We start from the raw sequence: 26765 nt of genomic DNA on the forward strand, positions 1-26765 counted from the left end.
CTGTCCTGACTGTGGTGGTTTCAGCTGTCTGTCCTGACTGATGGTTTCAGCTGTCCTGACTGTGGTGGTTTCAGCTGTCCGACTGTGATGGTTTCAGCTGTCCTGACTGTGGTGGTTTCAGCTGTCCTGACTGTGGTGGTTTCAGCTGTCCTGACTGTGGTGGTTTCAGCTGTCCTGACTGTGGTGGTTTCAGCTGTCCTGACTGTGGTGGTTTCAGCTGTCCTGGCTGTGGTGGGAAGTTCACTCCAATGTTGTGGAGTGAGGGCAGAGAATAGTCTGCTTAATTTCCTTGGTCACAGCTGGGACACTTCACATATTGGGTCAAAGTCAAATAATCTGAAGGTTTGATACAAATCTGAAGCAAACGAAAAGGAAGAAGGGCAACAAACGTGGACGAAACCAAGAAGACGAAAACTAAAAGCTCAGAAATTCCTGAATAAAACCAGAAGTAAGTTTAAGGGTTCTGTAGGGGTCTGGCTCAGGAGGTAGAGCAGTCGTCTGGTATTCAGAAAGTTCCCGGTTCAATTCCGGCTCCTCCCGGCAGCGTGTCGAAGTGTCCTTAAGCAAGACATTTAACCCCCTTGGCGGACAGGTGGCGTAGCGGAGACTGCGCTCGTCACCAATGCAAGAGGCTGCGGTCTCGACTCCCGGAGTCAGCATTGCTTGAGGCTTGGGCTGATCGCTATACTAACCCGTTTGGCTGGGTTAGGGGGAGGGCAAGTCATGGGTGGGAATCTGGCGTTGTGGACAGCGACGCCTACAGGTCAGGTCTGGGCGCCTGCTCAGTGGAGGCAGAACTTGAGGAAGGCAGCGTGACCTCCCACGCGTTACACTTCACCAATGACAGTCCTCGCTGTCAGGTGAAAAAAAGAGTCACTGGCTGTCGCCGCGCGTGTCGGAGGAAGCGTGCGGATGACTTCAGGGTTCCCTTGTACCGACCAGTAGGAGAACATGCGCACAACAACCAGGTAGGGGAGGGGGGGAATTGGCACAATGACTAAATTGGGACGGGGAGAAAAGAGAAAAAAAATCTGCGAGAGAGGATACTTTTTTTTTTTTTTTTTAATGATACTTAACTGCTCCCGATGAGCAGGTCGGCACCTCGCATGGTCGCCTCCGCCGTCGGTGTGTGAATGTGTGAGTGAATGGCTGAATGTGAGGAACACAATCGTAAAGCGCATTGGATAAAAGCAGTTATATAAATGCACCATTTACCAAAACACACAAAATGGGCAATTTATTCTTAAAACGAAGACTCTCAGCGAGACTTGAGGACAACTAAAATGTGTGTTACTGCAAGGCCCCCTCGGGTCTGTCATTCTTGGCTGGTGGAGAAATAAATCTTCTGGGAGGGGGGGGGCTCAACGACAGGATTTATCCAGGACCCCTTGTGATGATAAAACATTCAATATTGTTGGTCGTGATCAAATCCTGGCAGACAAAAAGACCAACTGGCTCGGGATCTTACGTTGAGTCAACGGAGACGAGGCGATTCAACAGCAGGGACTGAAGAAGTGGCTTTAGCTGCGGTGAGATCTGTTGACAGAGTGGGATTGTACAGCGATCCGGGGCGTGTTTGTGCTGAGGCCGGTAATAAATTGGCCGTTTGATGATGGAAGAGCAAACACAGGCTGGGAGTAGAGCGGGAGTCGTTTTTGGTGTCACATGCTGTGAACAAGAACGAATGGTTTAGTGACGGGAACAAAGGTGGCACCAGCAGGACCCGTGTTGTCTGGGTCCATGACTGAGTGAGTGAGTGAGTGAGTGACAAAACATCCATGACCGAGTGAGTGAGTGAATGAGTGAGTGACAAAACATCCATGACTGAGTGAGTGAGTGAATGAGTGAGTGACAAAACATCCATGAGTGAGTGAGTGAGTGAATGAGTGAGTGAGTGACAAAACATCCATTAGTGAGTGAGTGAGTGAGTGAGTGACAAAACATCCATGAGTGAGTGAGTGAGTGAGTGACAAAACATCCATGAGTGAGTGAGTGAGTGACAAAACATCCATGAGTGAGTGAGTGAGTGAGTGAGTGAGTGACAAAACATCCATGAGTGAGTGATTGAGTGAGTGAGTGACAAAACATCCATGAGTGAGTGAGTGAGTGAGTGACAAAACATCCATGTCTGAGTGAGTGAGTGAGTGAGTGTCACCCTACTTCTCAGGGACCTGCACTGGCTCCCCATTGCCGCACGAATCCGCTTCAAGGCCCTCGACCTGGCATATCGTGCGGCGAAGGGAACATCCCGCCTACCTCCGGTCAATGGTCTCTAACTACACACCCTCAAGACCGCTACGCTCTGCATCTTCTGGCCGCCTCAGACCTACTCCTATCCGAGCTCCGGGAGGGTCATCACAGAGAAACCGCCTTTTCTCTGTCCTTGCCCCACAATGGTGGAACTAACTTCCCACCCCAGTTAGGACAGCCGAAACCCGTCCAATCTTTCGCCGTCGACTAAAGACGCACTTCTTCAATCAATATCTGAAATGAAAATGTTTTTATTATAATAATATCTAACCTTACTGTCATGCACTTGTCCTAATATACTAACCTACACTGTAGCACTCAACACTTTGATGAACATGGTTACTCAGCTGATAGAGTTGTACCCTTCCTGCTGTAAGTCGCTTTGGATAAAAGCGTCAGCTAAATGACTAAATGTAAATGGATGACTGACTACAGTTTTCCATGCATAGCCCCCAGCAGACAGTCCTGCATGTCATAGAGAGAGTGGCACCAGACTGGACATGCCTCCTCCCCAGACTGGACACACCTCCTCCCCAGACTGGACACGCCTGCTCGCCAGACAGGACACACCTCCTCCCCTGACAGGACACGCCTCCTCTCCAGGCTTTCAACCCTGGAGGCTAGAGACTCAAGTTCATAATGCACTTTTGGATCGCCTGGACATGACGTCATTAGAGCCAGCGTGTGCTATAACAGTGTGGACAGATGTTGAGGACAGCTGGAATGAGTTCTAAAGAAAATAAGCTACGGTCATAAGGTCGTCAAGCACCACACCAAAAATTATGTTAACTCTCTGAGACCTCCGCAGGCCGCCAGTGGGTGTTGGGCTGGCGGTACCTCTCTCAGAGGCTGCAGTGGGTTGGGCTGGCGGTACCGTCTCTCAGAGAGGCTGCAGCAGGCTCCGCTCTGAGTGAATATCCTGCATGAAACTAGATGATCTTACGCATCCATGGGTACCAAACATGTCATGCTAGCTCATCAGCCGATTTGTGTGATGATGTTAGTCCCCATTTCATTGTAGGGAGACCTTTTTCCTTTTATTTATTTATTATAATTTTTTTACTTGACCACCTTAAAATCACGTATTGTGACCTCTAGGCCAATCACAGCCTCATGAAACATTACAACTATAAACTAGAGACATTCAGAATATGAATGGCTTCCCTATATTGACAATAAGGGGTTCTGCGCAAGTGCTCAATCCAATTGTGAAAAATTCAATACAGTATTTCCAAATTGGTTCTCGATACCAAATCACACTCATTTTTCTATGATGTTCCTCAAGGTTTTGGTGTCTTAATGTGGTATTTTGGGGGGGGATGTTTGACCATGTTTATCAATTCTCGAACATTTTAATGGGCCCCCAACCAAAACACATTACAGATTAACGGCTAAGACACATGAACACGCAGTGCTGAGCTGCATCTCAGAGGAATCTTCAGTTTCACAGTTTTCAGATGATGTCACCACTTCTGTGTAGCATCTGTTGTGAACCTCCCTCTCACACCCCCCCCCCCCCCTCTGCTGTGAACCTGCCTCTCTCCCTCTAACCCCCCCTCCCTATAACCACCCCGCCCCTCTGCTGTGAACCCCTCTCCCTCTAACCCCCCCCTCCCTCTCTCCCTATACCCCCCCCCCCCCCCCCCTCTGCTGTGAGCCTCCCTCTAACCCCCCCCCTCCCTCTGCTGTGAACCCCTCTCTCTCCCTCTAACCCCCCCTCCCTCTAGTAGAGAGTCATGTTCTCCAGTAGAGTTATGTTCTCCAGTAGAGTAAAGTTGTACTGTATGATGACAATAAATTTGAATCTAATCTAGGTCAACTTTATTTATATAGCAAATTTAAAATCAACCAAAGTTGTACAATACAAAAACAGAAATACAAAAAACAGTAAATACACAAGTCATAAAAACTACAATAGGATTTTAAAAACAATCACGACACGACCAGGGATGTGTGGCTTACCGAGCCTCAGAACGCCAAATAAAAACAGGTGAGTCTTCAGCTGTGTTTTATAGGGTCGAATCTAGGAAGAAAACAGAAGGACAATTCAACGAGAGACCCCCCCCCCCCCTAACAAAAATGGCCGGGGCTTGTGATAGGTGTTGAAGTGGCCAACTGATGGGTGTAAAAACAAATGTTAATTTTTTTTTTTTTTTTACAGTTGCCCGTCTTGCAGGCTGCGGTCTCAGTCTGACCTTGGCCTCAGTCTAACCTCCTTGCAGGCTGGTCTGCCGGTCTCAGACCAACCTTTTGCTCTCTCAACACCCCAGAGGGCCTACCGTTAGACCTCAGAAATAGGTAATACTCACTCACACACGCTTCCTTAAAGAAAAGCACATCCTCTACCACAAGAGACGTGTCAAAGCGATCGCAATCATCAGTGAGAAGCTGCTTTCTGACACCGCCCACCTACACTGTTGCTGTGAGAGTATTTCTCTATGCTTCAGCGGAGATGACCCAGAGGTGACGTGCATGTTGTTGGAGATGACCCAGAGGTGAATAACGAGATACATTTTGGTCATCGACTTATTATGGAAATATAAGGTGATCGGTGACTTGAGAAAAGTTGCGCTATATTACGAGTTAAAATCATAAAAGATTTTTATCGGTTTTGTTCTTATGGACCGATTATGGAATATGTATTTTATAGTTGGAGAATTGTGATAGACTTATGAATATTGGGTGAATATTTTGTTTGTGTGATGTTTGTGGTTTTATATTTTTATTTGACTTTTTTTGTGTTTGTATTTTAAATGTTTGGACCCCAGGAAGAGTAGTCTCACTTTGGTGTAGACTAATGGGGAATCCACAATAAAACAATGTGCATATTGTCGGAGATGACCCAGAGGTGATGTGCATGTCGTCGTCGGACCCCATGGACCCAGCTCATCTCCCGAGCACTCAAGTATGAGGCTGATCGCCGCCCTTCTCCTGATGTCCAACACGGTCTGTCTGCGTGGGAATCCTACCGCCACAGGTCAGTCTTATTTACTACGAGACCCCATCAAGTTCTACATTAAAGCTACAGCAGGTTGTTTTGAGAAGAAAAAAAATTACCTGTACAACAACAGCTAGTTGCAAATGCTTGAATAGTTGTTTATAATCTTGACACAAATCCAGAAAAATCACCCTTTGAAACAAAGTGAACCAACATTTCTCTTAGATTTGTATGTTAAGGTGATACTACTGATAATTTCTAGTTTCAAACAGTGCTCCAGGGATCCAGAACACGTTATGTATTAAATACTAAAAGATATATTTATTTAGACTTTTAAATACCCAGTGCACCTTTAAATTCTGTGTCTTATTCCGATTGACAATGTCATTAGCAGTGGCTGTGAAGTAACTGTTGGTGATGATATCACTTAACAGCGGATTGGGACACTCCACCTGTGGACCATGGCCTTCACTGCCAGACTGACTACCTGTTCACCATCAACTGTTCCCTGAGCGTCACAGAGACCTGCCGGGACAACTGCTCCTACCGACTGGCTTTCATACAGCGCCTCTTCGCAGGCCCAGAGTGAGGACGATACTAAACTAACACATCTCAATTAGGGCTGAGCCCAAACGTTCGGACCTTCGTTCGTTACGTTGGCGTTCGAATTCTAAAAACATTTTGAATCTTTAATAAATTTGTATCTATTCATTCTGTTTAAAGTTTAAACCAATGGGGTTTTTCTTCACAGTTGCAGATAAAGATTAGGCTACACTAATATTATAGTATACGACTAAATAAAACATTCATCATAAATGATGTAGCCCATCTGCATCCACTTGGCACTCCATCATGACGTCACCATCGTACCAACCGTGCCCTTATTCGTTTCTTTATGTTGACGAAACTGATAAGTTATTCATTTATTCATTAAAGAAAGTCGATTTAATTTTTTTTTAAATACTAATTTAATCAGATCACTTTATTCAAATTGAGGATTTGACGATATTTTATATTTAAAAAATTACGTTTTTTTTAGGGATGTTCGATATTATCGGCCGACCGATATTATCGGCCGATATCGGCAGTAAAATGCGATATCGGAAAATATCGGTATCGGTTTAAAAAAAATAAAAAACAATAACAATATTTGTTATATATATATCCAGTGAAATTATTAGTTACCTGAAATTATTCCGTTTTTTGGGGTGGGAAACCCTGCATATATCGGTATCGGTTGATATCGGTATCGGAAATTAAGAGTTGGACAATATCGGAATATTGGTATCGGTAAAAAAGCCAATATCGAGCATCTAGTTTTTTTAGATTTTCTTTTTTGTAATTAGAAAAGAAGGTTCGAACGTCCGTTCGAAAAACCCTGACGAAGTTCGAAGCCCAAAAACAGGCTTCGGGGGCAGCTCTAATCTCAATAACATCCCTTCAACATGACGGTGTGCACATGATGTGATGATTATGTTGGTCGTCTAATCGCCGCTTTGCGTCCTCTCGCCACGCAGTGAGGTGTACGAGTGTTTGCTGTGGAGCGTCGGCGAGTTTTACACCTGTTCCCTCGACAAGTCGCTGCAGACACCTGCTGACGAGCGGCCGGAGACCTTCGTGGACACGGACAGTTTTGAGATCTCGCTCTGTCGCAAAACAAGCGACGCGCCTGAAAGCTGCCAGGTGCTGAATGAAGACTACATGCCTTCAGAGAACAGTAAGGAACCTAATTATATTACATTAGATTAAACTACATTGTCATCATCATACAGCACAAGTACAGTACACCACTAAGGTAACCATGTACATGTCGAGGTACTTCCCAAAGGTCAGTGAATACCACGACACCAGAGGGAGTTTCACAAATCATGTTCAACCCATCAATGTGGAACACCCTACCCACAGCCATAAAAAAAATGTGAATCCCTACCCACCTTCAAAACCGCCTTCAAAGAGCACCTACGGGGGGGCGGCTAAATGGCGCAGTGGGCAAGGCGCTCGCCACTAACGCAGGAGATGCTGGGTTCGAGCCCAGCTCTCGGCGTTGCTACCGGCTTGGCCGGCCGTCATACTAACACAATTGGCAGTGTTAGAGGGTGGGAAAGCCGGTGGGTGGGGATTGGACGTTGTGGACAGCGACTCCTACAGGTCGGTTGGGTGACGCCTGTACAGCAGAAACAGGAAGTATCGGGGGCAGCGTGAGCCTCCAACGTGTTACTCCTCACCACTGAGAGTTCGAGCTGCTGCTGTGAAAAGATGAGACAGGCTGCCTCCTCGTGTACCGGAGGGGACACGTGATGCAAAGCTTCTATCCTCACTACAGCCGACCAGTGAGAGGCATAGTCTAGCAACGTTCAAGACAGGGGAGGGAAGGGCGGTCAGGTGGCGTAGCGGAGATTGCGTTCGTCACCAACACCGGAGATGATGGATTCGCCTGTTCGAATCCAGCTCACAGCTCCGGCGTTGTCACCAGCTTGGCTGGCCGTTCACACTAATACAATTGGCTGTATTAGAGGGTGGAAAAGCTGGCGGGGTGGGTCCGGGTCGTTGTAAACAGCGACTCCTACAGTTCGGTCGGGGCGCCTGGGGAGGGAAGAATTGGAATTACGAAATTGGGATGGGAGAAAAATAGAAAAGAGAAAAAGTGGATAAAAAAATTTAAAATGCAACTACATTTGTCAGTAAGCTACTTAACTTAAGATTTTAAGTTGATGATTTGTTACATCCCTACAGGATATATATATATATACAGTATATTGAGTGAATACAAAATAATAATATATATAGTTTTTTTTAATGGCAGTTTAGGGGGCCCCCTGGTGGCTTCGGGGGCCCTATGCAACCGCATACGTTTCAAGTTTCTTTAATAGTTGTCATACAGAAGTACAGAATACTTTTATACAAAATGCTTCTTACTGTTACGCTCCAGAGACTGTGCAAGACAAGATAAGTATGAAATAAAATAACATAGTATAGTATGTAAATTAGAAGTAAAAAAAAATGAGGTCACAGTGTTCAGTATAGACATATGTACAATGTTCGATGCAGAATAGACGTAACTGAGTTACCATATAGTCCGCATATGGCAAGAAACGGGCCTGGTAGTAAGTCATACTGGCCAGCAGTGTAACTAGTAAGAGTAGGTAAGGGATATAGATATAGTATCTCTACAGATATGTAGAAAGGATTATATGCAGGTATGTACAGACAGATATAATATGGTAAGAATAAATATATATATAGTTATATGGGTTATATGCAACTAGTATATTCAGACACAGTATATATGCGGTAAATATAAATGTATATATACAGCACTATTATACATGCCATCATACATAATTATCCTGGAGTCTTTCCACAAAATCACCCACAGGGAGTGAAGTATGTTCAAGTTTCTTTATTAGTCGTCATACAGAAGTACAGAATACTTTTATACAAAATGCTTCTGTTACGCTCCAGAGATGTATGTAATACAGACGTACATATATCTAACAAGTGGAGTCAAATGTAGGCCTATCAGTTTTGTTTTCATCATAGTTATTATTTCAACACCATGGAAATAGGGCCACGGGCCCCTATTGATAAGAAAAGATTTATTACGATATTGACACAGATCGCCGTGTCTCCCTCTCCCCTCAGTTACACCAAACACACCGTGCCGTCTCACAGTTACCCACAACTCCAGCCAACACCACTTCGGCTGGGAGAGCGGCTACACGGACCCGCCGTTCGACGCCATGTATCAGCTCCAGTACGACAACAGAGGCCACGCAGGAAGTGTAAGATTTAGTAACAAAGAGCGTGGAGTCACCGCCCCGTCCATGTTAGAAGGTTAGACTGAGGCCAGCCTGCAAGAAGGTTAGACTGAGGCCAGCCTGCTGCAAGAAGGTTAGACTGAGGCCAGCCTGCTGCAAGAAGGTTAGACTGAGACCAGCCTGCAAGAAGGTTAGACTGAGACCAGCCTGCAAGAAGGTTAGACTGAGACCAGCCTGCAAGAAGGTTAGACTGAGACCAGCCTGCAAGAAGGTTAGACTGAGACCAGCCTGCAAGAAGGTTAGACTGAGACCAGCCTGCAAGAAGGTTAGACTGAGACCAGCCTGCAAGAAGGTTAGACTGAGACCAGCCTGTAAGAAGGTTAGACTGAGACCAGCCTGTAAGAAGGTTAGACTGAGACCAGCCTGTAAGAAGGTTAGACTGAGACCAGCCTGCAAGAAGGTTAGACTGAGACCAGCCTGCAAGAAGGTTAGACTGAGACCAGCCTGCAAGAAGGTTAGACTGAGACCAGCCTGCAAGAAGGTTAGACTGAGACCAGCCTGCAAGAAGGGCAATCACATGGAATCTGATCTTTTAAATTCTGATGTTGGACCACTTTCATAATGTGGTCCTAAATCAGATACAGGTCTGATCTTTCTGCAATGCGACCGCAGTCTGAACAGTCATGCGCTAATGAGACTTTTACGTCACTATAGTATAGGTTGACATGAGTCACAATTTCTTACGTCCAGCTTCCTTGTTGTTAATTTGTGCACACGGGTCAGTTCAGGAGCAGTGACCGGTTCACACTGGTATCCGATATCGGCCGACCACATTTAAAAACGAATGTAAACAGCCAAACAAAAAGAAAATCAGATCCGAGCACTAAATGAGAATTGAGCGATAGTGGCTGTTAACAGAATTCGGCTATAGGGAGACAATAATGTGGTCAAGAGGCATGGTTTCTATCTTGAGCCTTAACTGGCGTGGTTTATTATTCACATGGCAGAGCAGTAACACTACAAGTCTTCTCTCACTGAGAGAAAGAGAAAGAAGTGGGAGGAGACACCACTATTTATACTCGCCACCTGGCGGTGTTCCTGAGTGTCTCCGCCTAGAGCGCCCTCTAGTGGAAACAGTTATATATGCAGTTAGACAGTTACTAACAATCCTACACAGAACCTCTGCCTTCAACAGTGGCTCAGGAGGTAGAGCAGTCGTCTGGTAGTTGGAAGGTTCCCGGTTCGATTCCCGCTCCTCCCGGGCAGTGTGTCGATGCGTCCTTGAGCAAGACACTTAACCCCTAATTGCTCCCGATGAGCAGGTTGGCACCTTGCATGGTCGCCTCCGGTGTGTGAATATGAGGAACAAAAATTGTAACGCACTTTGGATAAAGATATATAAATGCACCATTTACCATTTGAGCACTAAGGCTTGCAGTGTGAACGTAGATTGATCATTGTGCACTCAAAGCCTCCCCCCCCCCCCCCCCCCCCCCCCTCCCAGCCAAGAAGCCTCCAGGTGGACGAGAGGGAGGTCTCAGTGGATGACGGTAACTTCCTGCCAGACACAGAGTACACCGCCAGGGTCCGCTCCAGCCCCGACCAGGCCGTCTACAAGGGACAGTGGAGTGAATGGTCGTCTGCAGTGCACTGGACCACAGCTCGCGCCAGCAACGGTACGCCTCTCTCAGAACAGACGATTACATTTTTAGTCATTTAGATTTAGCTGAACGCTTTACAGGTTCTGTACGACAAGTCAGCAGGGAGGGTACAAGGAAGAGGGGGGGGGGGGGGGGGGGGGGGGGGTAGTACCATGCAGACCGTGGAAAAGTGGCATAAGAGAATACTTCATAATGTTTCATGCAATTAAAAAGTAAATATATATAATACACATGATGCACACACACCTTATGTTACACATAATTTCTCACACATCCAAAAACCCTAAACAGTTTAGCACACATGAATTTAGTGTGCTAGAGGCTCTTTCATGCGTCTCTAATGGGGATCCTTTAATAAACATAAACATGAATTTGTCAGTTATTAGTTTGAATATGGCCACCAGTGATGTCATCAGAGACATTGAACCCTTGTGTCGTGTTAATTACAGCGCCATGAAATGATAAGGTAGCAGTTCCCTATAAGACAAGCTATTGCCATTTTTTCCGTATACATCGTTTCACGGAGCTGTAATTTACACAACACAAGGATTCAATGTTCCCGATGACATCACTGGTGGCCATATTCAAACTCATATCCTCTCAATAACTTGTCAAACTAAATGAATGTGTGCAAAACTGTTTAGAGCTTTTGGATGTCTGTGAAATGATGTACAAAATAACTGTTTTTTGGTGAAGTGAACCTTCTAAGAGCTCCCACTCCAGAACCTCAGATGAACTTTACAAAGTAAAAGCCTGTCTTATAATTATGACAGGCCGTGATTTCGAGAACAAAATGTTTTTTTTAACTCAAGTGTTAAATGTCTCGTGTTTTAAGTGTAAGATCATGCGGACGAACAGATAAATAAATGTTCCCACAGTCTTTGTTCATATTAACAGAGGCTGCTGCCAGTACTTCTCTAAGGCACTATTTGAACAAGGAAACTATAAAAGGAGGAAGGGTCATCAGGTCAGAATACCAAGGAAACAATAACAGAAGGATGAGTCATCAGGTCAGAATACCAGCATTCTAATGCAGTTCTACTGAAGCCTGTATTAAAATTCTAAATATACCAGCTATCTGAGGAAATACACATCAACCGACATATCAAACGTTAGCTAGTTAACAAATTGCAGAGGATTCTGACATCCGAGGTGTCAGAATTAAAATCTAAATTTAAATGACTGCTCATAAACGAGGAGACGGCTGATCCCATTAAACTCAACGTCGACCGAACTGAAAGTTCCCACACGTGGCAGGCACCCATGTACGTTCACGCACTACGCGGCGACCCTTCCTTCTTTTATAGGTTCCTCGTTCAACCCAAACCAAAACATTTGAGCCATGTGACCATTTAGCTTTTCTTCATCTTTTTTTTGTTTGTTTATCTTTTACGTTCCAAAATGTAGACCCTTCCACCACAGATCCTGGGGCTCCTCCTCTTCTGGACAAGAGGCTGGTGATCCCCCTGTGCCTGCTGGCCCCCCTCCTGCTGCTCCTCTGCTACGCCCCCGTGGTCAAGTACGTCCTCGCTCGCCTCTTTAACCCTTTCACGGCCACACTACCAAAGGGGTAACCCTTTCACTGAGACAATACAGAAGGTTAACCCTTTCACAACCACACTACAGACGGTTAACCTTGTGGTAGTGAAATGGTTAACCTTCGGTAGTGTGGTAGTGAAAGGGTTAACCGTCTGTAGTGTGGTAGTGAAAGGGTTAACCTTCTGTAGTGTGGTAGTGAAAGGAACATGCCACGAGTTCATTATATTGTTTAAATAAAAATAAAAAGCGTTTACACTTTTTTTCCCCCCCTCATATTTTTATATTCAGATCTAAATTTTATTGCCTATATTTATGTCTTTCATCCATTATTGTGGGGAGACAGTGGCTCAGGAGGTAGAGCAGTCATCTGGTAGTCGGAAGGTTCCCAGTTCGATTCCCGCTCCTCCCGGGCAGTGTGTCGAAGTGTCCTTGAGCAAGACACTTAACCCCCAATTGCTTGGTCGCCTCCGGTGTGTGAGTGAATGTGAGGAACAAAATTGTAAAGCGCTTTACCATTTATTACCCTGCCCATACCTGTACCTCCCCCTGACCAAGGGGATCAATAAAAGTAATGTCTTATCTTAACATTATGGGAAAAGTGCGCTCTGTGCGTTCAGTAGAAAGCTATCCGGTTGCATGCTAGCCTAGCACAAATTAATGGAAGCGGATACGGACCAGCTAGCCTAGATCAAAAACACCTCTCCCGGAGTTTTAAGCTAGGTTAGCTGATCCGTATCCAATTAAATTAATTTGTGCCAAGCTAGGCTAGCATGCAGTCGGATAGCCCTCTACTGAACACACAGAGGAAAATCGATATCCATCTCTGGAGAAGACAGTGAACGCATTTCCCATAACGTTAGCATGTTCCTTTAAGGTAAAATAAACATAATCTGAATGTAAATCGTGTGGTTCTCAACAGCGCTATACCACAACTGGATGGAAGAGAAGGTACAAAGTCAAGTAAAACAAAAAACAAAAAATAGAAATAGATAAGAGGTAGGTAGGAACAGAGGTTGAAGTCCTCTTTACATACAGACATTATCTACAGGAGTCTGCTTTGTAAACAGGGTTAGTGTATGTACAGTGAGTACGTTTGAATCCTATTATTGTACAGAGACAAATGTGATACTATTTGTAACAAAGGTAGCAGACAGGGGTAGGTGGAAGGTGCAATATGGTTGTACAATTAATCAAACAGTGTTGTTAGCAAAACAACAAAATCATACCGGCTCCCATTGGAGCACCTAACTACTTTACTGAAGGCCAGTCCCTAACTAGGCTGGGCCGCTGTCCTGCTTACCGGTTGTCACGGTTTAGATGTCTCCCAGCAGCTCTCTCACTCTCCCTCTCACACACACTCTGAGGTTCTTTGTCTGTCCTCTTTGAGAGGCATGCTGATTGCTTAATTGGGGGACAGCTGTGTGTGTGTGTGTGTGAAGCTGTCAGTCCTCTTCTCTCCACTGGGAGGCGCCAACGGGCAGGAATGTAGAAGCCATCAACCACTATTCCTCTCAGCCCCTTACATACTATAATTACACAGTATTGGCTAAATGCAAAGTCAAATAACAGGACGTGCTACACCTCTGCTCTTTTTTTGATCCCTCTGTGTCCAAAAAATTACTCCAGGGTCCCCCACAGGAAACACGATAACCTGTCTCCCTGTCATTATCCGTCTTTGTCTCCCTGTCATTATCCATCTGTCTGTAACCTGTCTCCGTATCATTATCCGTCTGTCTGTAACCTGTCATTATCCGTCTGTCTGTAACCTGTCTCCCTGTCATTATCTGTCTCTCTGTACACGTCCCCCATGTAGTCCAGCTTATTTTATTCCATTTGACCTCAGACATAATTCATTCAAAAAATGTAAGTGCAGTCATTTGGTCAAATAATCACTAGTCATGATTTGTGATTGAAGCATTCTGTAATTAGTCCGCCCCCCCCCCCCCCCCCCCCTTCTGTTGAAAAACACAACTTTAAGATACACACCAGACAATGTGAATCCAACCAAGTCATCATTCTTGCAGGTTGAGGCAAAGTACGTTCATCCCAACTCCAGCTCCCTACTTCGAGTCTCTCTACAGCGACTGCCAGGGAGACTTCAAGGTATGATATATAACTCTGTATGATAGCATGTACAATAATATATATATTTATTCTTACCGTATATATATATATATATATCTATCCACATGTCTGTACATAATGCTTTTTACATACAGTATCTGTAGATACTATATCTATATCTGTACATATCCCTTACTCTTACTAGTTACACTGCTGGCCAGTATACATACTACCAGTGTCTTTATACCTGTATCACTGATATTAATACTACAACACTGTACATACATCTATTACTCAGTATATGTTATACTCCAGTTCAATCACCTGTACATTGTGTTATTACTGTTGCACTTTACTGTAACATTTGCACTCTGGTAGGATGCCAAACTTATCTTTTGTTGTACCTTCAATACACAATTCAATGCAACACTTTCTACTGAAGATATAATCAGAACAATCCACTGCGGTTCTTCTAGACCTGGGTGGTGACGCCCGCGGGCCACGAGGCGGCGGACCTGCTCCGGGCCGAGGAGACCCTGCACATCGACGTCTTGACCAGGAGCCCGGCGGCGGCCGCCCAGGACCCGCTGGACGTCGGCGCGTTGTCCCAACCGCCGTCCGACGCCCCTCTCCTGGGCGTGCCGTACTGCGTGACCCCCGGACCACCGCCGCTGAAGAGCCTCTCCGTGGGCTCGGCGCCGGGCAGCCTGGTGGAGGAGGGAGACTCGGGCTGCTGGCTCTGCAGCGCCACGTCCCTGGAGGCGGACAACCCCTGGTACAGGAACGAGTACTGCACCCTGTCCGACGCCCTGGGCGTGTGCCCCCCGGCGCCGGAGCACCGCTGTTCGGGGAGGTCGCCCGGCGAGGCGCCGCACAGCAGGGACTATGTGAACGAAGGCGTCACGTTTATTTAACCAGGCAGATCAATTAAGAACAAATTCTTGTTTTCAGTGACGGCCTGGTGAGAAGACAGAAAGTCCTCTCGAAATGGTAACAGGGAAAGGGGACAAGAGGTACGGGAAAGAGACAACCAACCACAACCAAATGACATACATGATACATACATGAAGCAGAACAGTCAAATTACAGTTAAAAGGCTGGGTGATATATACAGTTGCAAGTGTGTAATATATAGAGACTGGTCATTTCAATTTTGGGAGGGGGGGAAGCAGCTTAGGGGGGCCCCTGGTGGCTTTGGGGGCCCTATGCAACCGCATAGTCCACATATGGCAAGAAACGGCCCTGTATAGAGAGAAGGGGAATCAACGGGTGCAACAGTCGGCTTATAGCTCCGAGGATTCAGAAAAGCTATAGAATGTTTTATGCTAAATGTTTTTTTTTATGATGCAGAAAATGAAATAAGCTGTGGACATTTACCTTTTACATATTAGATCTGCCCCCAAGCTGTGGAACAGTTCCTTTACATATTAGATATGCCCCTAAGCTGTGGAACAGTTAACCTTTACATATTAGATCTGCCCCAAACCCTAGCAATGTTTAAGTATTTGTTAAAGACTCAACTCTTCTCACTGGTTTTTCATTCAGGTTGAGACATACATCCGTGCTTCTAGCATTTTATATTGCATCTTTCTGTTAGTAGTAGTTTGCAGTACTATGCCTGTTTATAAAGTGCGCACCTTGTGTTGTATCTTTATTAGCATTGTATTTACATTACTTTTGTACTTTGTATCGTGCAGCACTCTGGTCAACCTCAGTTTGTTTTTAAATGTGCAGTATAAATAAATCTGACCTAGATGTTTACGACCCCAGGATCTTTACACTCGAGCCTGGGAATAAAAATGTGTTTTCCCTCCTGGGACCCAGTTTCACAAAGACAGAACTCCAGTCATGCGACACCCATCTGCAGAAGTATCATTTTAGTATCAATTAAAACTGCTGCAAGTGGTATTTCTTTTGTTAGAATTATGTGGTTTACATGTTAAAATAATAGCTCTACACTCCTACAGCGATCACTGATATAGTGTCTGGTCAGCAACATGGGTCTCCCAGTCCCTCCGCTCTGCACAACACAAAATACATTTCCTGGTATCCCTTCCTACTTTATCCAATCAGGAGAGAGAGAACTCTAAAAGAAATGCGTTTCCAGTCACCTTTACATCATTGTAATTTTCAGTTCTTATTTTGGTGGGGAATTTTTTTTATTAAATAAAAATAAAAGCAACAGGTTTTGTAGAAACAAATTTATTACTCCACATGAACGAAGCACCATATAAACAAAAACAAGTGACAGAAGAAAAGCCTACCTGCCTCAGTCAGTCAATGTGCCCCCCCCCTCCCTCCCCCCATAACAAAACACTAACAAAAAGACAGCCAAGGCAGCAGAGTCTATCGTATATTACAGCATGCTGAATAGAAAACCTGCGTAAAGAAAGACCGAGAGCCATCTAGAGATGCTAGTGAATAAGACGGTAGAAAAGTGCCATTCATATACAGCAGTTTGAAATACTGACATTGAAGTTATAGCAAATCTTACATTAAAATCAGGGAAAATATAAAGACGGGCGGGGGGGGGGGGCAAGGGGGGGGTTAAGGAATAGACCCTGTGAGGGAGCAAAATAGAGACAAAAGAAGAAGACAAAAGACATTTCTCTCCCTCCTCGGAGCAGCTTGTATCATGGAGCTTGGGTGAAACTGGTACCGAACGCCGTCCGTCACATAAGACAAGTAATTAAACAGCTAAAAAAAGGAAGGTGTCCGGGTCGCCGGGGGAACCGTCACCTAGCGACGCTTTACACGCCGACGGGGGAGGGGGGGGTGGTGGCCGGGGGGGCGCCCCGTCACCTAGCAACGCTTTTACACGCCGACCGGCCATTAAGAACAAAAAGGAGAACAGCGCTGGGTCAAGAGGAGAGCGGATGGCACAGAATGTGTGTGTGGAGTTTTTTTTTTTTTTGTGTAGTTTTTCTTTTTTTTAAATAGAAGTCCTTTAATCAAAGTCCTGGTGGATGAGGAGCAAAATACATGGAGACACGGAGCTGGAGCTGGTCCTCATGTTCGACATTCTTCCTTCTTCTGCACACCGGGCCGCTGCTGCTGCCTTACGACGGGGAGAACTTCTTTGCTTGTGCTCGAACTCTCTTCTCGTATTCTACTCTGTTTTGGCTGGAAGAGAAACACGAGTTACAAAAATAAAGATTCATATTTGAGAGAGGTAGAGAGAGAGAGCAAGGAGTGAGAGAGAACGGAGAGAGACAGAGAGGGAGGGGGTAAATGGTCATTTAATTTATATAGCGTTTTTATCCAAAGCGCTTTACAATTTGTTCCTCACATTCACCCATTCACACACCGATGGCGGAGGTGACTATGCAAGGTGCCAACCCGCTCATCAGGAGCAGTTAGGGGTTAAGTGTCTTGCCTTGCTCAAGGGCACTTCCAACACGCTGCCTGGGGAGGAGCCGGAATTGAACCGGGAACCTTCCGATTACCAGACGACCACTCTACCTCCTGAGCCACTGCCACCCCGGGTATCATCATTTTTATATTAATTTTTATATTTATAGTTTGGATGCGCAAAGCACAAGTCATATTTTGTGACATTTATCACGTGCAAAGGTCTCCCATTTAATTTGTCCCACACTAGATTAGATTAAAATGTATCGTCATCATACAGCACAAGTACAGTACAACGAAAAAGACGTTTGGCATCCAGCCAATGTAATATATAATTAGTATATAAATTAGTACTACTGAGTAATAGTGCTAATCAGATGTATGTACAGAGTTGTAGTATCAATATGTACAGTGATACAAGTATAAAGACACTATGGTAGTAAGTCATACTGGCCAGCAGCGTAACTAGTAAGAGTAGGTAAGAGTTTGTACAGATATATAGTATCTAAATATATGTAAAAAGGATTATATCCACATCTGTATATATATATATATATATATATATATATATATATATATATATATATATATATATATATATATAAGAACAAATATATATATATGGTATATACAGCATTATTGTACATGCCATCAGTTATATGGGTTATATGCAAGGTTATAGGTGTATAAGTAGGTATATAGAAGGATTATATGCAAGTATATTCAGACATATATATATATATATGCTGTAAATATAAATATATATATATGGTAAGAATAAATATATATATATAGGATATATACAGCATTATTGTACATGCTGTCAGACAGTTATATGCAGATGTAGGTAGGTATATAGAAGGATTATATGCAAGGATATTCAGACAGATATATATATATGCTGTAAATATACAAATATAAATGTATATATACGGTAATAATATATATAGGGTATGTACACAGCATTACTGTACATGTCATCAGTTATATGGGTTATATGCAGGTGTATAAGTAGGTATATAGAAGGATTATATGCAAGTATATTCAGACAGATATATATATATGCTGTAAATATACAAATATAAATTCAGAGAGACTCAGAAGGAGCTTCTATCCCCAGGCCATCAGGATGCTCAATGAACAAGAATTGAACAATGAACAATCGTAACAACCATCAAATGCACTCACACACAGCACACACATCCACACGCACACACTCACTTTAAACAAACAACTCACTGTTGCACCCACTTTACCCACTTTAGAACACCTAAACACACTTTATATTTATTGGCAAAGAATTTGCACTACAACCCATACCTCATTACACCTTACTGTAAATTGTACCTAAATTGTACCTCATCCCATTTCTGCATTGTACTGTATAGTACCGGTATATAGTATATTGTATTGTAACTCAGTTACTTTTCTACTCTGCATTGTACATTGTATATATTGAAAACTTTTTGTCTACGTACTTGACTTCTATTTTATACTTACTATACTTTTTATACTATCTATACCCTATATAGATATTTTTATCTATATAGGGTATGTACACACAGGGTTTCCAATTAACCCATTCTCTGCCACGCTTATATCCATCAATGTTTGATCTCTGCCACCACTTTAAGTCTATGGAGATGTTCACCTTCTTTGCAGGGCTATAACTTTTTTAATTGTATTGCTAAATTGACATTACTATGGCCCATTCAACATCGATTATCTATCGTTCAGGATGTAGGAACGTTTTACTTTTTCATTCACACATTCATACGAAAATACGTCTAGAGTATAAATATGTTTTTATTGTTTTTTGCAGTATTTCCCAGAACGTGAGATATAGGCACAAATGCATATATTAGATCATCAAATGCAGTTTGATACCGATCGGCGCTATATTAAAAATGTCAACTGTACATGGTCCTAAACGTTATGACTGATCATGCGCGGGTGAACGGAGGGGGGGGGGGGGGGGGGGTCGTTTATAATTCTGTGATAGTCATTAAATGCTTCATGTAGTATGGGTGATATATAGATCAGAGCAGTTTGTATGGTTAATAATAAAGAAAAACGCTGAAACTCACGGCAGCTTCCTCGTAGCGTTGGCCGATGAGTGGAGCAAACAGATCCCAGTTATGTGATGTGGATCGATGCGATCCAGTTCCGGTTTGTATAATACTAATATACGCCCAAATGATGTGGATTATTGAGTTATGGCAACGATTCATATCCACGTGTGTGTCTTGAGTCCAGGGACGATAAACGAGTGGCCGGACGGAATTAGGGGACGGACCGAGCTGCAACGGGCATTTCCGGTTTGGCAACTCGCCGATCAGCCACCAGGTGGCAGTATTGAAGCGTTGCAGAGTTGTGCCGAGTCCCGCAGCATCTGACAAGGGTCCGTGAGTGAAATATGAATACCATGACGAAAATATGAAATATGATCAGAATAACGTCGTACGCAGTGATCTGGCAGAATTCGCATGAACTTGAAACCAGTCTTAAGCCGTTTCCGGCGGAGAAAGGGTTAATGACCTAGACTGTGGCGGTAGTATTGGCAGTGGTAGTAGTCGTAATAGTAATCCACTATATTTTTTTATTTTAAAAAAATTAACCAGTTCAACACAGGTAACCACTTTTGCTTCATTTCTTTGATGGCTCAAATGTATGCTCTAGTCCAGTGGTTCCAAAACCTCTTCTCGAGACACCCCAGCCGTTCCATGTATTTGTTAAATTCCACCACCAGCACACAACTAGTTAAGTTGAATCAGGTGTGCTGGTGGTGGAATTTAACAAATACATTGAATGGCTGGGGTGCTTCGAGGAGAGGATTGGGAAGCACTGCTCTAGTAGATTTTGTGTTTTGAGCACAAAGTTCATCATAGATCTAGCCTCTTTATTTTGCTCTCAAAGTGGACCAGATTGATGCATTTAACTTAAAAATGTTCACCCCCCATAGTCTCTGAAAATCTTGTGGGAAACACTGACACAGCATTACTGTACATGCTGTCACACAGAGTTAATGGCCCCAGCAGGTCTGTCATAATGAAAGGTGTGCCGAGTGTCTTCCTTCACAGCCTCGACTGACTGGAAAGCGTCTAAATTTAGCCGCAGCCACCGAGTGTCGAGTACCCGGTGTGTTATTATTACTTAGGCCCCGTTTAGACGGAAACGCTAGCAGGTGAATCCGCAAAAATATTTTTGCGGATGTGCCTTTCGTTTATACGGAAACTGCGTTTTTACGGGGTGAAACCGCAAAAAAGTGAGACTACCTTCCAGAGTGGAATTCCTAGAAACGCAAAAGCTTTGCGATCTCGTCTAAACTATCAAAACGTATAAATCTGTTAAAACGATGACGAACGGGTTGTCACGGCTCTGGTCGCGCGTACTGCTTACGTCACAGGTAGCAGGTAAGCGCCAGTAGCCGAGACGTAAACAAAGCAAGTATGTCTGACTTATATCAACGGAGATCACCTGAAGGCTACATTGGCAGTACTTTTAACCCTTTCACTGCCACACGACAGAAGGTTACCCCTTTACTATCACACAACCGGCTGTCGTGTGGCAGTGAAAGGGTTAAATACACAAGAATCTGTCCCGCGGCGACGGCGTGAGTGGACCCACTGTCTGTGAGTGACTCTGCTTTGGTGCAATCACATTCCCCATCCACAGTCTGCGAATCAGAGGCAGAGTAGGGCGGGTCTTCACAGCACGTCATGTGACATATGCGCCAATCGTGTGACAGCGGGTCTCCGTCGTTACAGCGTCGTCTGCACGGAGAATTCCACTCCAAAACGCTTGTCTAAGCGTAAAATTAAAAGTGAAACCGCAAGATGACTTTTGCGGTTTCTGTTCACAAAACGCTCGTCTAAACGGGGCCTTAGTGACCCCGCCCACTGCCCTCAACCAGGAAGCGCTGCCTGATAAGACACCAGCTCACTGCACAGAGGAGCCTGGTGTGGAACAAGAGCAGCATACAGAATGAGGTTCTTAACCTCTTAACGTGCAACGGCCCATCTTGAGGACGATTTGCCCACCGGCACGACTCGCCACTTTGCCGACCTCTAGCGACTCGTGTGCCCTATTTGTTGCCTGTCGATTGCCGTTCTGCGAATCAGGGATCTAGGTGAGAAGTCACGAGCGAAAACAGGAAGAGAAAAAAAACGCTGAATGCATTGGAGTCAATGAGAAAACTGAAACCGGCAGAGCTTTTCTCCCTTTCCCAGTTTACCAAAATTGCTCCTAATCACTCATTTCTGAACGGATTTCTATGAAATTTGGACATGTACTACATAAGACTTCAGGCTATATGGTCATAGCAGCATGGGGGAGGGGAGGTGCAGGTATGGACAGGGTAGTAGTAGAAACTAGAAAGACATAAATATAGATATAAAATTAGATCTGAATATAAAAATGAGAAAAGATTAACAGTGTAAAGTTGTAAACAATATAATTAACTCCAGAAATATGATCATTTCTTTCTCATAATGCAACTCAGCTAACTTAGCTTTAGACTTCTATCTTGTAGCACAACTCACACACAGCTATCTGTATTCAGATCACAGCTCTCTGTATTCAGATCACAGCTCTGTATTCAGATCACAGCTCTCTGTATTCAGATCACAGCTCTCTGTATTCAGATCACAGCTCTGTATTCAGATCACAGCTCTGTATTCAAACATGTGTATTTTGCCACCTCTATGTTTTGGCAACAGAATCTCCAAATGTGTCAAACAAACAAACGTCCCTCGACAACCAATCCCAGCCGGTAGACGGTGACAAATAATCACAATTCATTAAAATACCTAAACTACCGATCACGATTAGAGCATAGATCTATTATTTAGGGATAGCAAGTTGGAAACTGTGAGACATTCAAATTCATTTTTTCCTTTATATAAAATGTTTCAAAAACAGCTGGTTCAACATTGGCATCTACTGGCAGAAGCCGTCATTGCAGCCATTCATTATGTGTTGAAGGCTTTCTTTCCCAAACCCACTCCCTGCGTCATTACAGACGTTCTGTAGAGACACAATCAACCTGTCACTGTGTGACACAGACACCCATCAGACCGTGTGACAGACAGACACCCGTCAGACAGTGTGACAGACAGACACCAGTCAGTGTGACACAGACACCCATCAGACCGTGTGACAGACAGACACCCGTCAGACAGTGTGACAGACAGACACCAGTCAGTGTGACACAGACACCCATCAGACAGTGTGACAGACAGACACCCGTCAGACAGTGTGACAGACAGACACCAGTCAGTGTGACACAGACACCCATCAGACCGTGTGACAGACAGACACCCGTCAGACAGTGTGACAGACAGACACCAGTCAGTGTGACACAGACACCCGTCAGACAGTGTGACAGACAGACACCCGTCAGACCGTGTGACACCCAGTGTTATTTAGAGACTAATAATACCAAATACAAAATAAAAATACCAAGTGGTTATCTATGATATCCATCTATTAATTAGATCATGATGGATTCAGTCGGAGCCCGTCTACTTGCTTTGTCTACTTGCAGTGTGTTTGTTTAGTTTGTGTTATTTATAGTTTTTATTTTATTTTTACGTGTTTTGTCAAATATATGGTGAGGAGTGTGAATCTTTGAGTTGTCCCCGTGCAAGTTATTGCACCCCAGGAAGAATAGCTGCTGCTTTGCAAAAGCTAATGGGGATCTAAATAAAACAAACAAACACAGGACAGGTAGAGATTGAAAAGGAAGGAGGAAGCGTGTGATTTGTTTGAAAGGTTTGTAGGCGAGCTAGGTGTGTGTACGACGGACAGCACAATTAATAGTTTAGAGAGCTCTAGATTGCGTTTGTTTCATTTGTCCTTTGCATCTTGGCCTCTGAAAAACTGACAGGACTTTCCAGATCGGAGTGAGAAGAGATTGTTTGTTTTTGTTATGGACTACAGCGATCGCCCCGCGCACAGCGCAGTGTTTTGGGGGGAACAAGAACCTTTTGGGTTGGGAAGAAGAAAATAAGGGACATGACGTTTGTTTTGAGTTACCAGAAAAACGATTGATTTTGTTTTGGGTTACCAGAAAAACGATTGATTTAGTTTTGAATGACCAGAAATACTATTGATTTTGTTTTGGGAAGTTCCAACAAAGCCAGCGGTGGACTCAAGATTTTTTATTCATTTGTGTTTTATTATTATTTGTATTGAGTATTACTACTGTGTATCAGAGCGAGTTTCAATGAGTTCTTGCCCTGTGGAAATTGCTATTGTTATATTGTTTCCCACTATAGCCTGCCCTTCCAGTCAGTGAGGGGCAGTTGTTATAACTTGCTTATTTATTTAGTTCTTGTATGATATGTCCATTTCATATAGTTCTTGTATGATATGATCATTTCATATAGTTCTTGTATGATATGATCATTTCATATGGTTCTTGTATGACATGGTGGTCCTATGCTACTGTTGGTCTGTTGTGATTGCATGTCTGTTTTAATGTTCTTCCTGGCTACAATATACTCAATACCATCTTTGAACTTTTCAACAGTCAATCAGCTGACTGTCAGTGTGGGTTTTTCATTTCATTCTTTGCGATACATCCTCTAATAATAAATGACCATGTGTTCTGCCGTGCGTATTCTTTCCTTCATGGCCTCATCACTGGGAGACTTGGACGAGATCGCTTGGTCGTTCTGGCGACTTTTACTAATGAGCCACAGATGTTGCATGACGTCTGTACATGCAGAGCCGCGCCCGTTGTCAGCGAGATGCTCTTTGAATGAATATCAGTGTAAATGTTACGATGGCAGACACTCTGATGAAGGCGGCTTTCTTTAATCACCAACGGGAAATGCATAGTAGAAAGCTATCCGGCTGCAAGCTAGCCTAGCTTAGCACAAATGAATGGAAGCCTAGCTGTGGGTCAAAACACCTCTCCCGGAGTTTTAAGCTAGGCTAGTGGTCCATATCTGCTTCCATTCATTTGTGCTAAAATGGCTCCATTTGCTTTCTTTAATCACCAAGGAGTATTCCTTCATTTAAATATTCCTGCCAGTTGCACCTCATAAAGACTGTCATGCGAGTTCATCTGTAGTTAATTACAGTACGCCTTATTATCCGTTCATGACTACCCCTTTTTACACCAATACAGTTATCCCGAGAACAACCTGCATCAGCTGTCGGTATAAACATGTCGTCCTGCGTAACAAGATCCTAACCCAGGTTGGGTTCTGAAAGCATTTAATAGAAAGGTGGAGAGCTTCGTAGGGTGGTCGGACAGAGACAAAGGAGCTGGTGGTGGACTATCGGAGAGGTAGGAAGGGTCCCCCCCCCCATCTCCCATAATCCTCGGAGGGGAGGAGGTAGAGATGGTAGAGTCCTACAAGTTCCTTGGAGTTCTCCTGAACAAAAAACTGGACTGGTCGGACAACACTGAGGCCCTCTACAGGAAGGGACAGAGTAGGCTGTTCTTCCTGAGGAGACTCGGGTCGTTCGACGTGTGCAGCCGACTGCTGCTATCTTTCTACCAGTCGGTTGTAGCCAGCGTCCTCTTTTTTGCTGTGGTGTGCTGGGGGGGCAACATCAACTCGAGGGACTCCAGCAAGCTGGTGAAGAAGGCTAGCTCAGTAGTGGGTGGTGAGCTGGATAACCTACAGGTGGTGGCTGAGAGGAGGATGAGGAAAAAGCTAGAAGCCATCCTGGAGAACCCATCTCACCCCCTAGCCAGAATGAAGACTCATCCCCCCGACACACCACAAACCGCCTGGGCCGGTCCTTTATACCGGCAGCCATCAGGCTCTACAATAAAGGGCTCGGAAAGCCGGATCGGCCAGTTCTGCTGCCAGAGCTATCACTGTCTCAACTCGGGACCTGAGAACTAGAGACTCACATCACCGTACCGACTATCTTGTTTCTTTGCACTAGAAACTCATATCACTGGACTCTCACCACTGGACTATCTTGTGTTTGTACTTTTTATATTACTGTTACGGACGGTGTCCTTATATCATTATGTATGCATGTATTATTATATTGTATGGGGTATTATATATATATATATGTGTTATGTATGTAGGCAGGTTGTATTGTTGTTTTCTTTGTCTCCCTCCTGTAATCTATCTCTCAGGGTCAATCACCATCCCACTCCAAACAGCAGAAGCAGCAGCAACAGCAGCTGAGGCTCATCAGACTAATTGCCTCCACATCCCTTCATATAATCCCTGTGTATGCAATGTTAGCCAGAGCCCGGTCGGTGTATGTTGGTAACTATCTGGTGGTGTTGTGTTAGGGCTCTCATTTGATTTGTGTTTGGGCTCATGTTTGTTACATGAGCCAGTTACAGCTCTGTTGAGCTAACAATTGTGTGAGAGCTGGGCAAGGCTCTGGTGGTTTAGCCACTTACCCTAGTATTGTACCTTGTGTGATCCTGCCTATTGTATATTTTCTGTTTACCCATAACCTGTATTGTGTATTTGTTTATTAATTCGTCACTCAGTTTATGGTGATTGTTTTTCTTGTTGATAACCTTTTGTTTCGCACACAGGGACATTGAGGGCAGGAAGATACCCTGGGTCTACATTCTGCATCACGTAGGCAACCTACTGTTAAAGACACCAGCTTTAGAGTGAGCACCACCACCTGTACTTTGGGGCGTCCGCGCCTGTAAAGGGGGGGGGGGGGGGGGGGGTTTGTTTCCTTTTAATATTTGATTTGGTGCTCACTGGTAGGTCCTCTTTGCTCTCCGTGTTGCTGATCCTTATTTGTGAAATAAATATTATTTTGCAATTTGTCTCTGGCGTTTTGTGTCACTGCACCCTCACCTACCCTGTCTGTGGCCTTGTGGTACGTAACAATTACTATATTGTATTTGTATCTATACCTTAAGTGTATCTATAGTGTATAAAGATACTGGACTGTATAGGACTGTGAAGCTATGCATCCCCCACCCTGTATGCCCCCCCCCCCCCCCCCAAGCTGCCCTGTATCTCACCCGAATTTCCCCAAGGGGATCAATAAAGGATTATCTTATCTTAGAATCTGAATCCAGCTGTGACCACCATCTGTAGTCTGGTAGTGAAAGGGTAAACATTCTGTAGTGTGGGAGTTAAAGGGTTAACCTTCTGTAGTGTGGTAGTGAAAATGGTTAACCTTCTGTAGTGTGGTAGTGAAAGGGTTCACCTTCTGTAGTGTGGTAGTGAAAGGGTTCACCTTCTGTAGTGA

General features: G+C 44.2%; 2 protein-coding genes across 4 annotated transcripts in view; one reads left to right on the forward strand and one right to left on the reverse strand.

Annotated features, from left to right (window-relative positions):
* The first annotated feature begins 4717 nt into the window (after positions 1-4717).
* LOC311235431 (interleukin-21 receptor) lies at positions 4718-16052 on the forward strand. The gene is made up of 9 exons (XM_084322891.1): positions 4718-4745; positions 5019-5227; positions 5623-5773; positions 6706-6905; positions 8831-8970; positions 10451-10622; positions 12015-12126; positions 14171-14249; positions 14687-16052. Exons 2-9 carry the CDS (start codon positions 5158-5160, stop codon positions 15122-15124), a joined length of 1362 nt encoding a protein of 453 aa, XP_084179017.1. The 5' UTR covers positions 4718-4745; positions 5019-5157; the 3' UTR covers positions 15125-16052.
* A 276-nt stretch (positions 16053-16328) lies between these two features.
* The window catches only part of ube2ib (ubiquitin-conjugating enzyme E2Ib), a 30107-nt gene continuing 19670 nt past the window's right edge, over positions 16329-26765 (reverse strand). For 2 of the 3 annotated variants that reach the window (XM_084322894.1, XM_084322893.1), the window contains exon 7: positions 16329-17333. In XM_084322894.1, coding sequence (XP_084179020.1) covers positions 17270-17333 — 64 coding nt within the window. In that variant the 3' untranslated portion in view covers positions 16329-17269. The remainder of the gene's footprint in view (positions 17334-26765) is intronic. The other variant, XM_084322892.1, reaches the window with a different exon arrangement.

Source organism: Notolepis coatsorum (genome assembly GCF_963971535.1).
Source record: "Notolepis coatsorum genome assembly, chromosome: 10".
NCBI classification, from domain to species: Eukaryota; Metazoa; Chordata; class Actinopteri; order Aulopiformes; family Paralepididae; genus Notolepis; species Notolepis coatsorum.

What these genes read in the sequence shown, in the direction of transcription:
- LOC311235431 (XM_084322891.1), top strand. Translation starts at nt 5,158, where the DNA reads ATGAGGCTGATCGCCGCCCTTCTCCTGATGTCCAACACGGTCTGTCTG. An exon ending in TGGGAATCCTACCGCCACAG is followed by an intron (nt 5,228 to 5,622) that starts GTCAGTCTTATT and finishes ATCACTTAACAG; the next exon opens with CGGATTGGGACACTCCACCT. An exon ending in TGCTACGCCCCCGTGGTCAA is followed by an intron (nt 12,127 to 14,170) that starts GTACGTCCTCGC and finishes TCATTCTTGCAG; the next exon opens with GTTGAGGCAAAGTACGTTCA.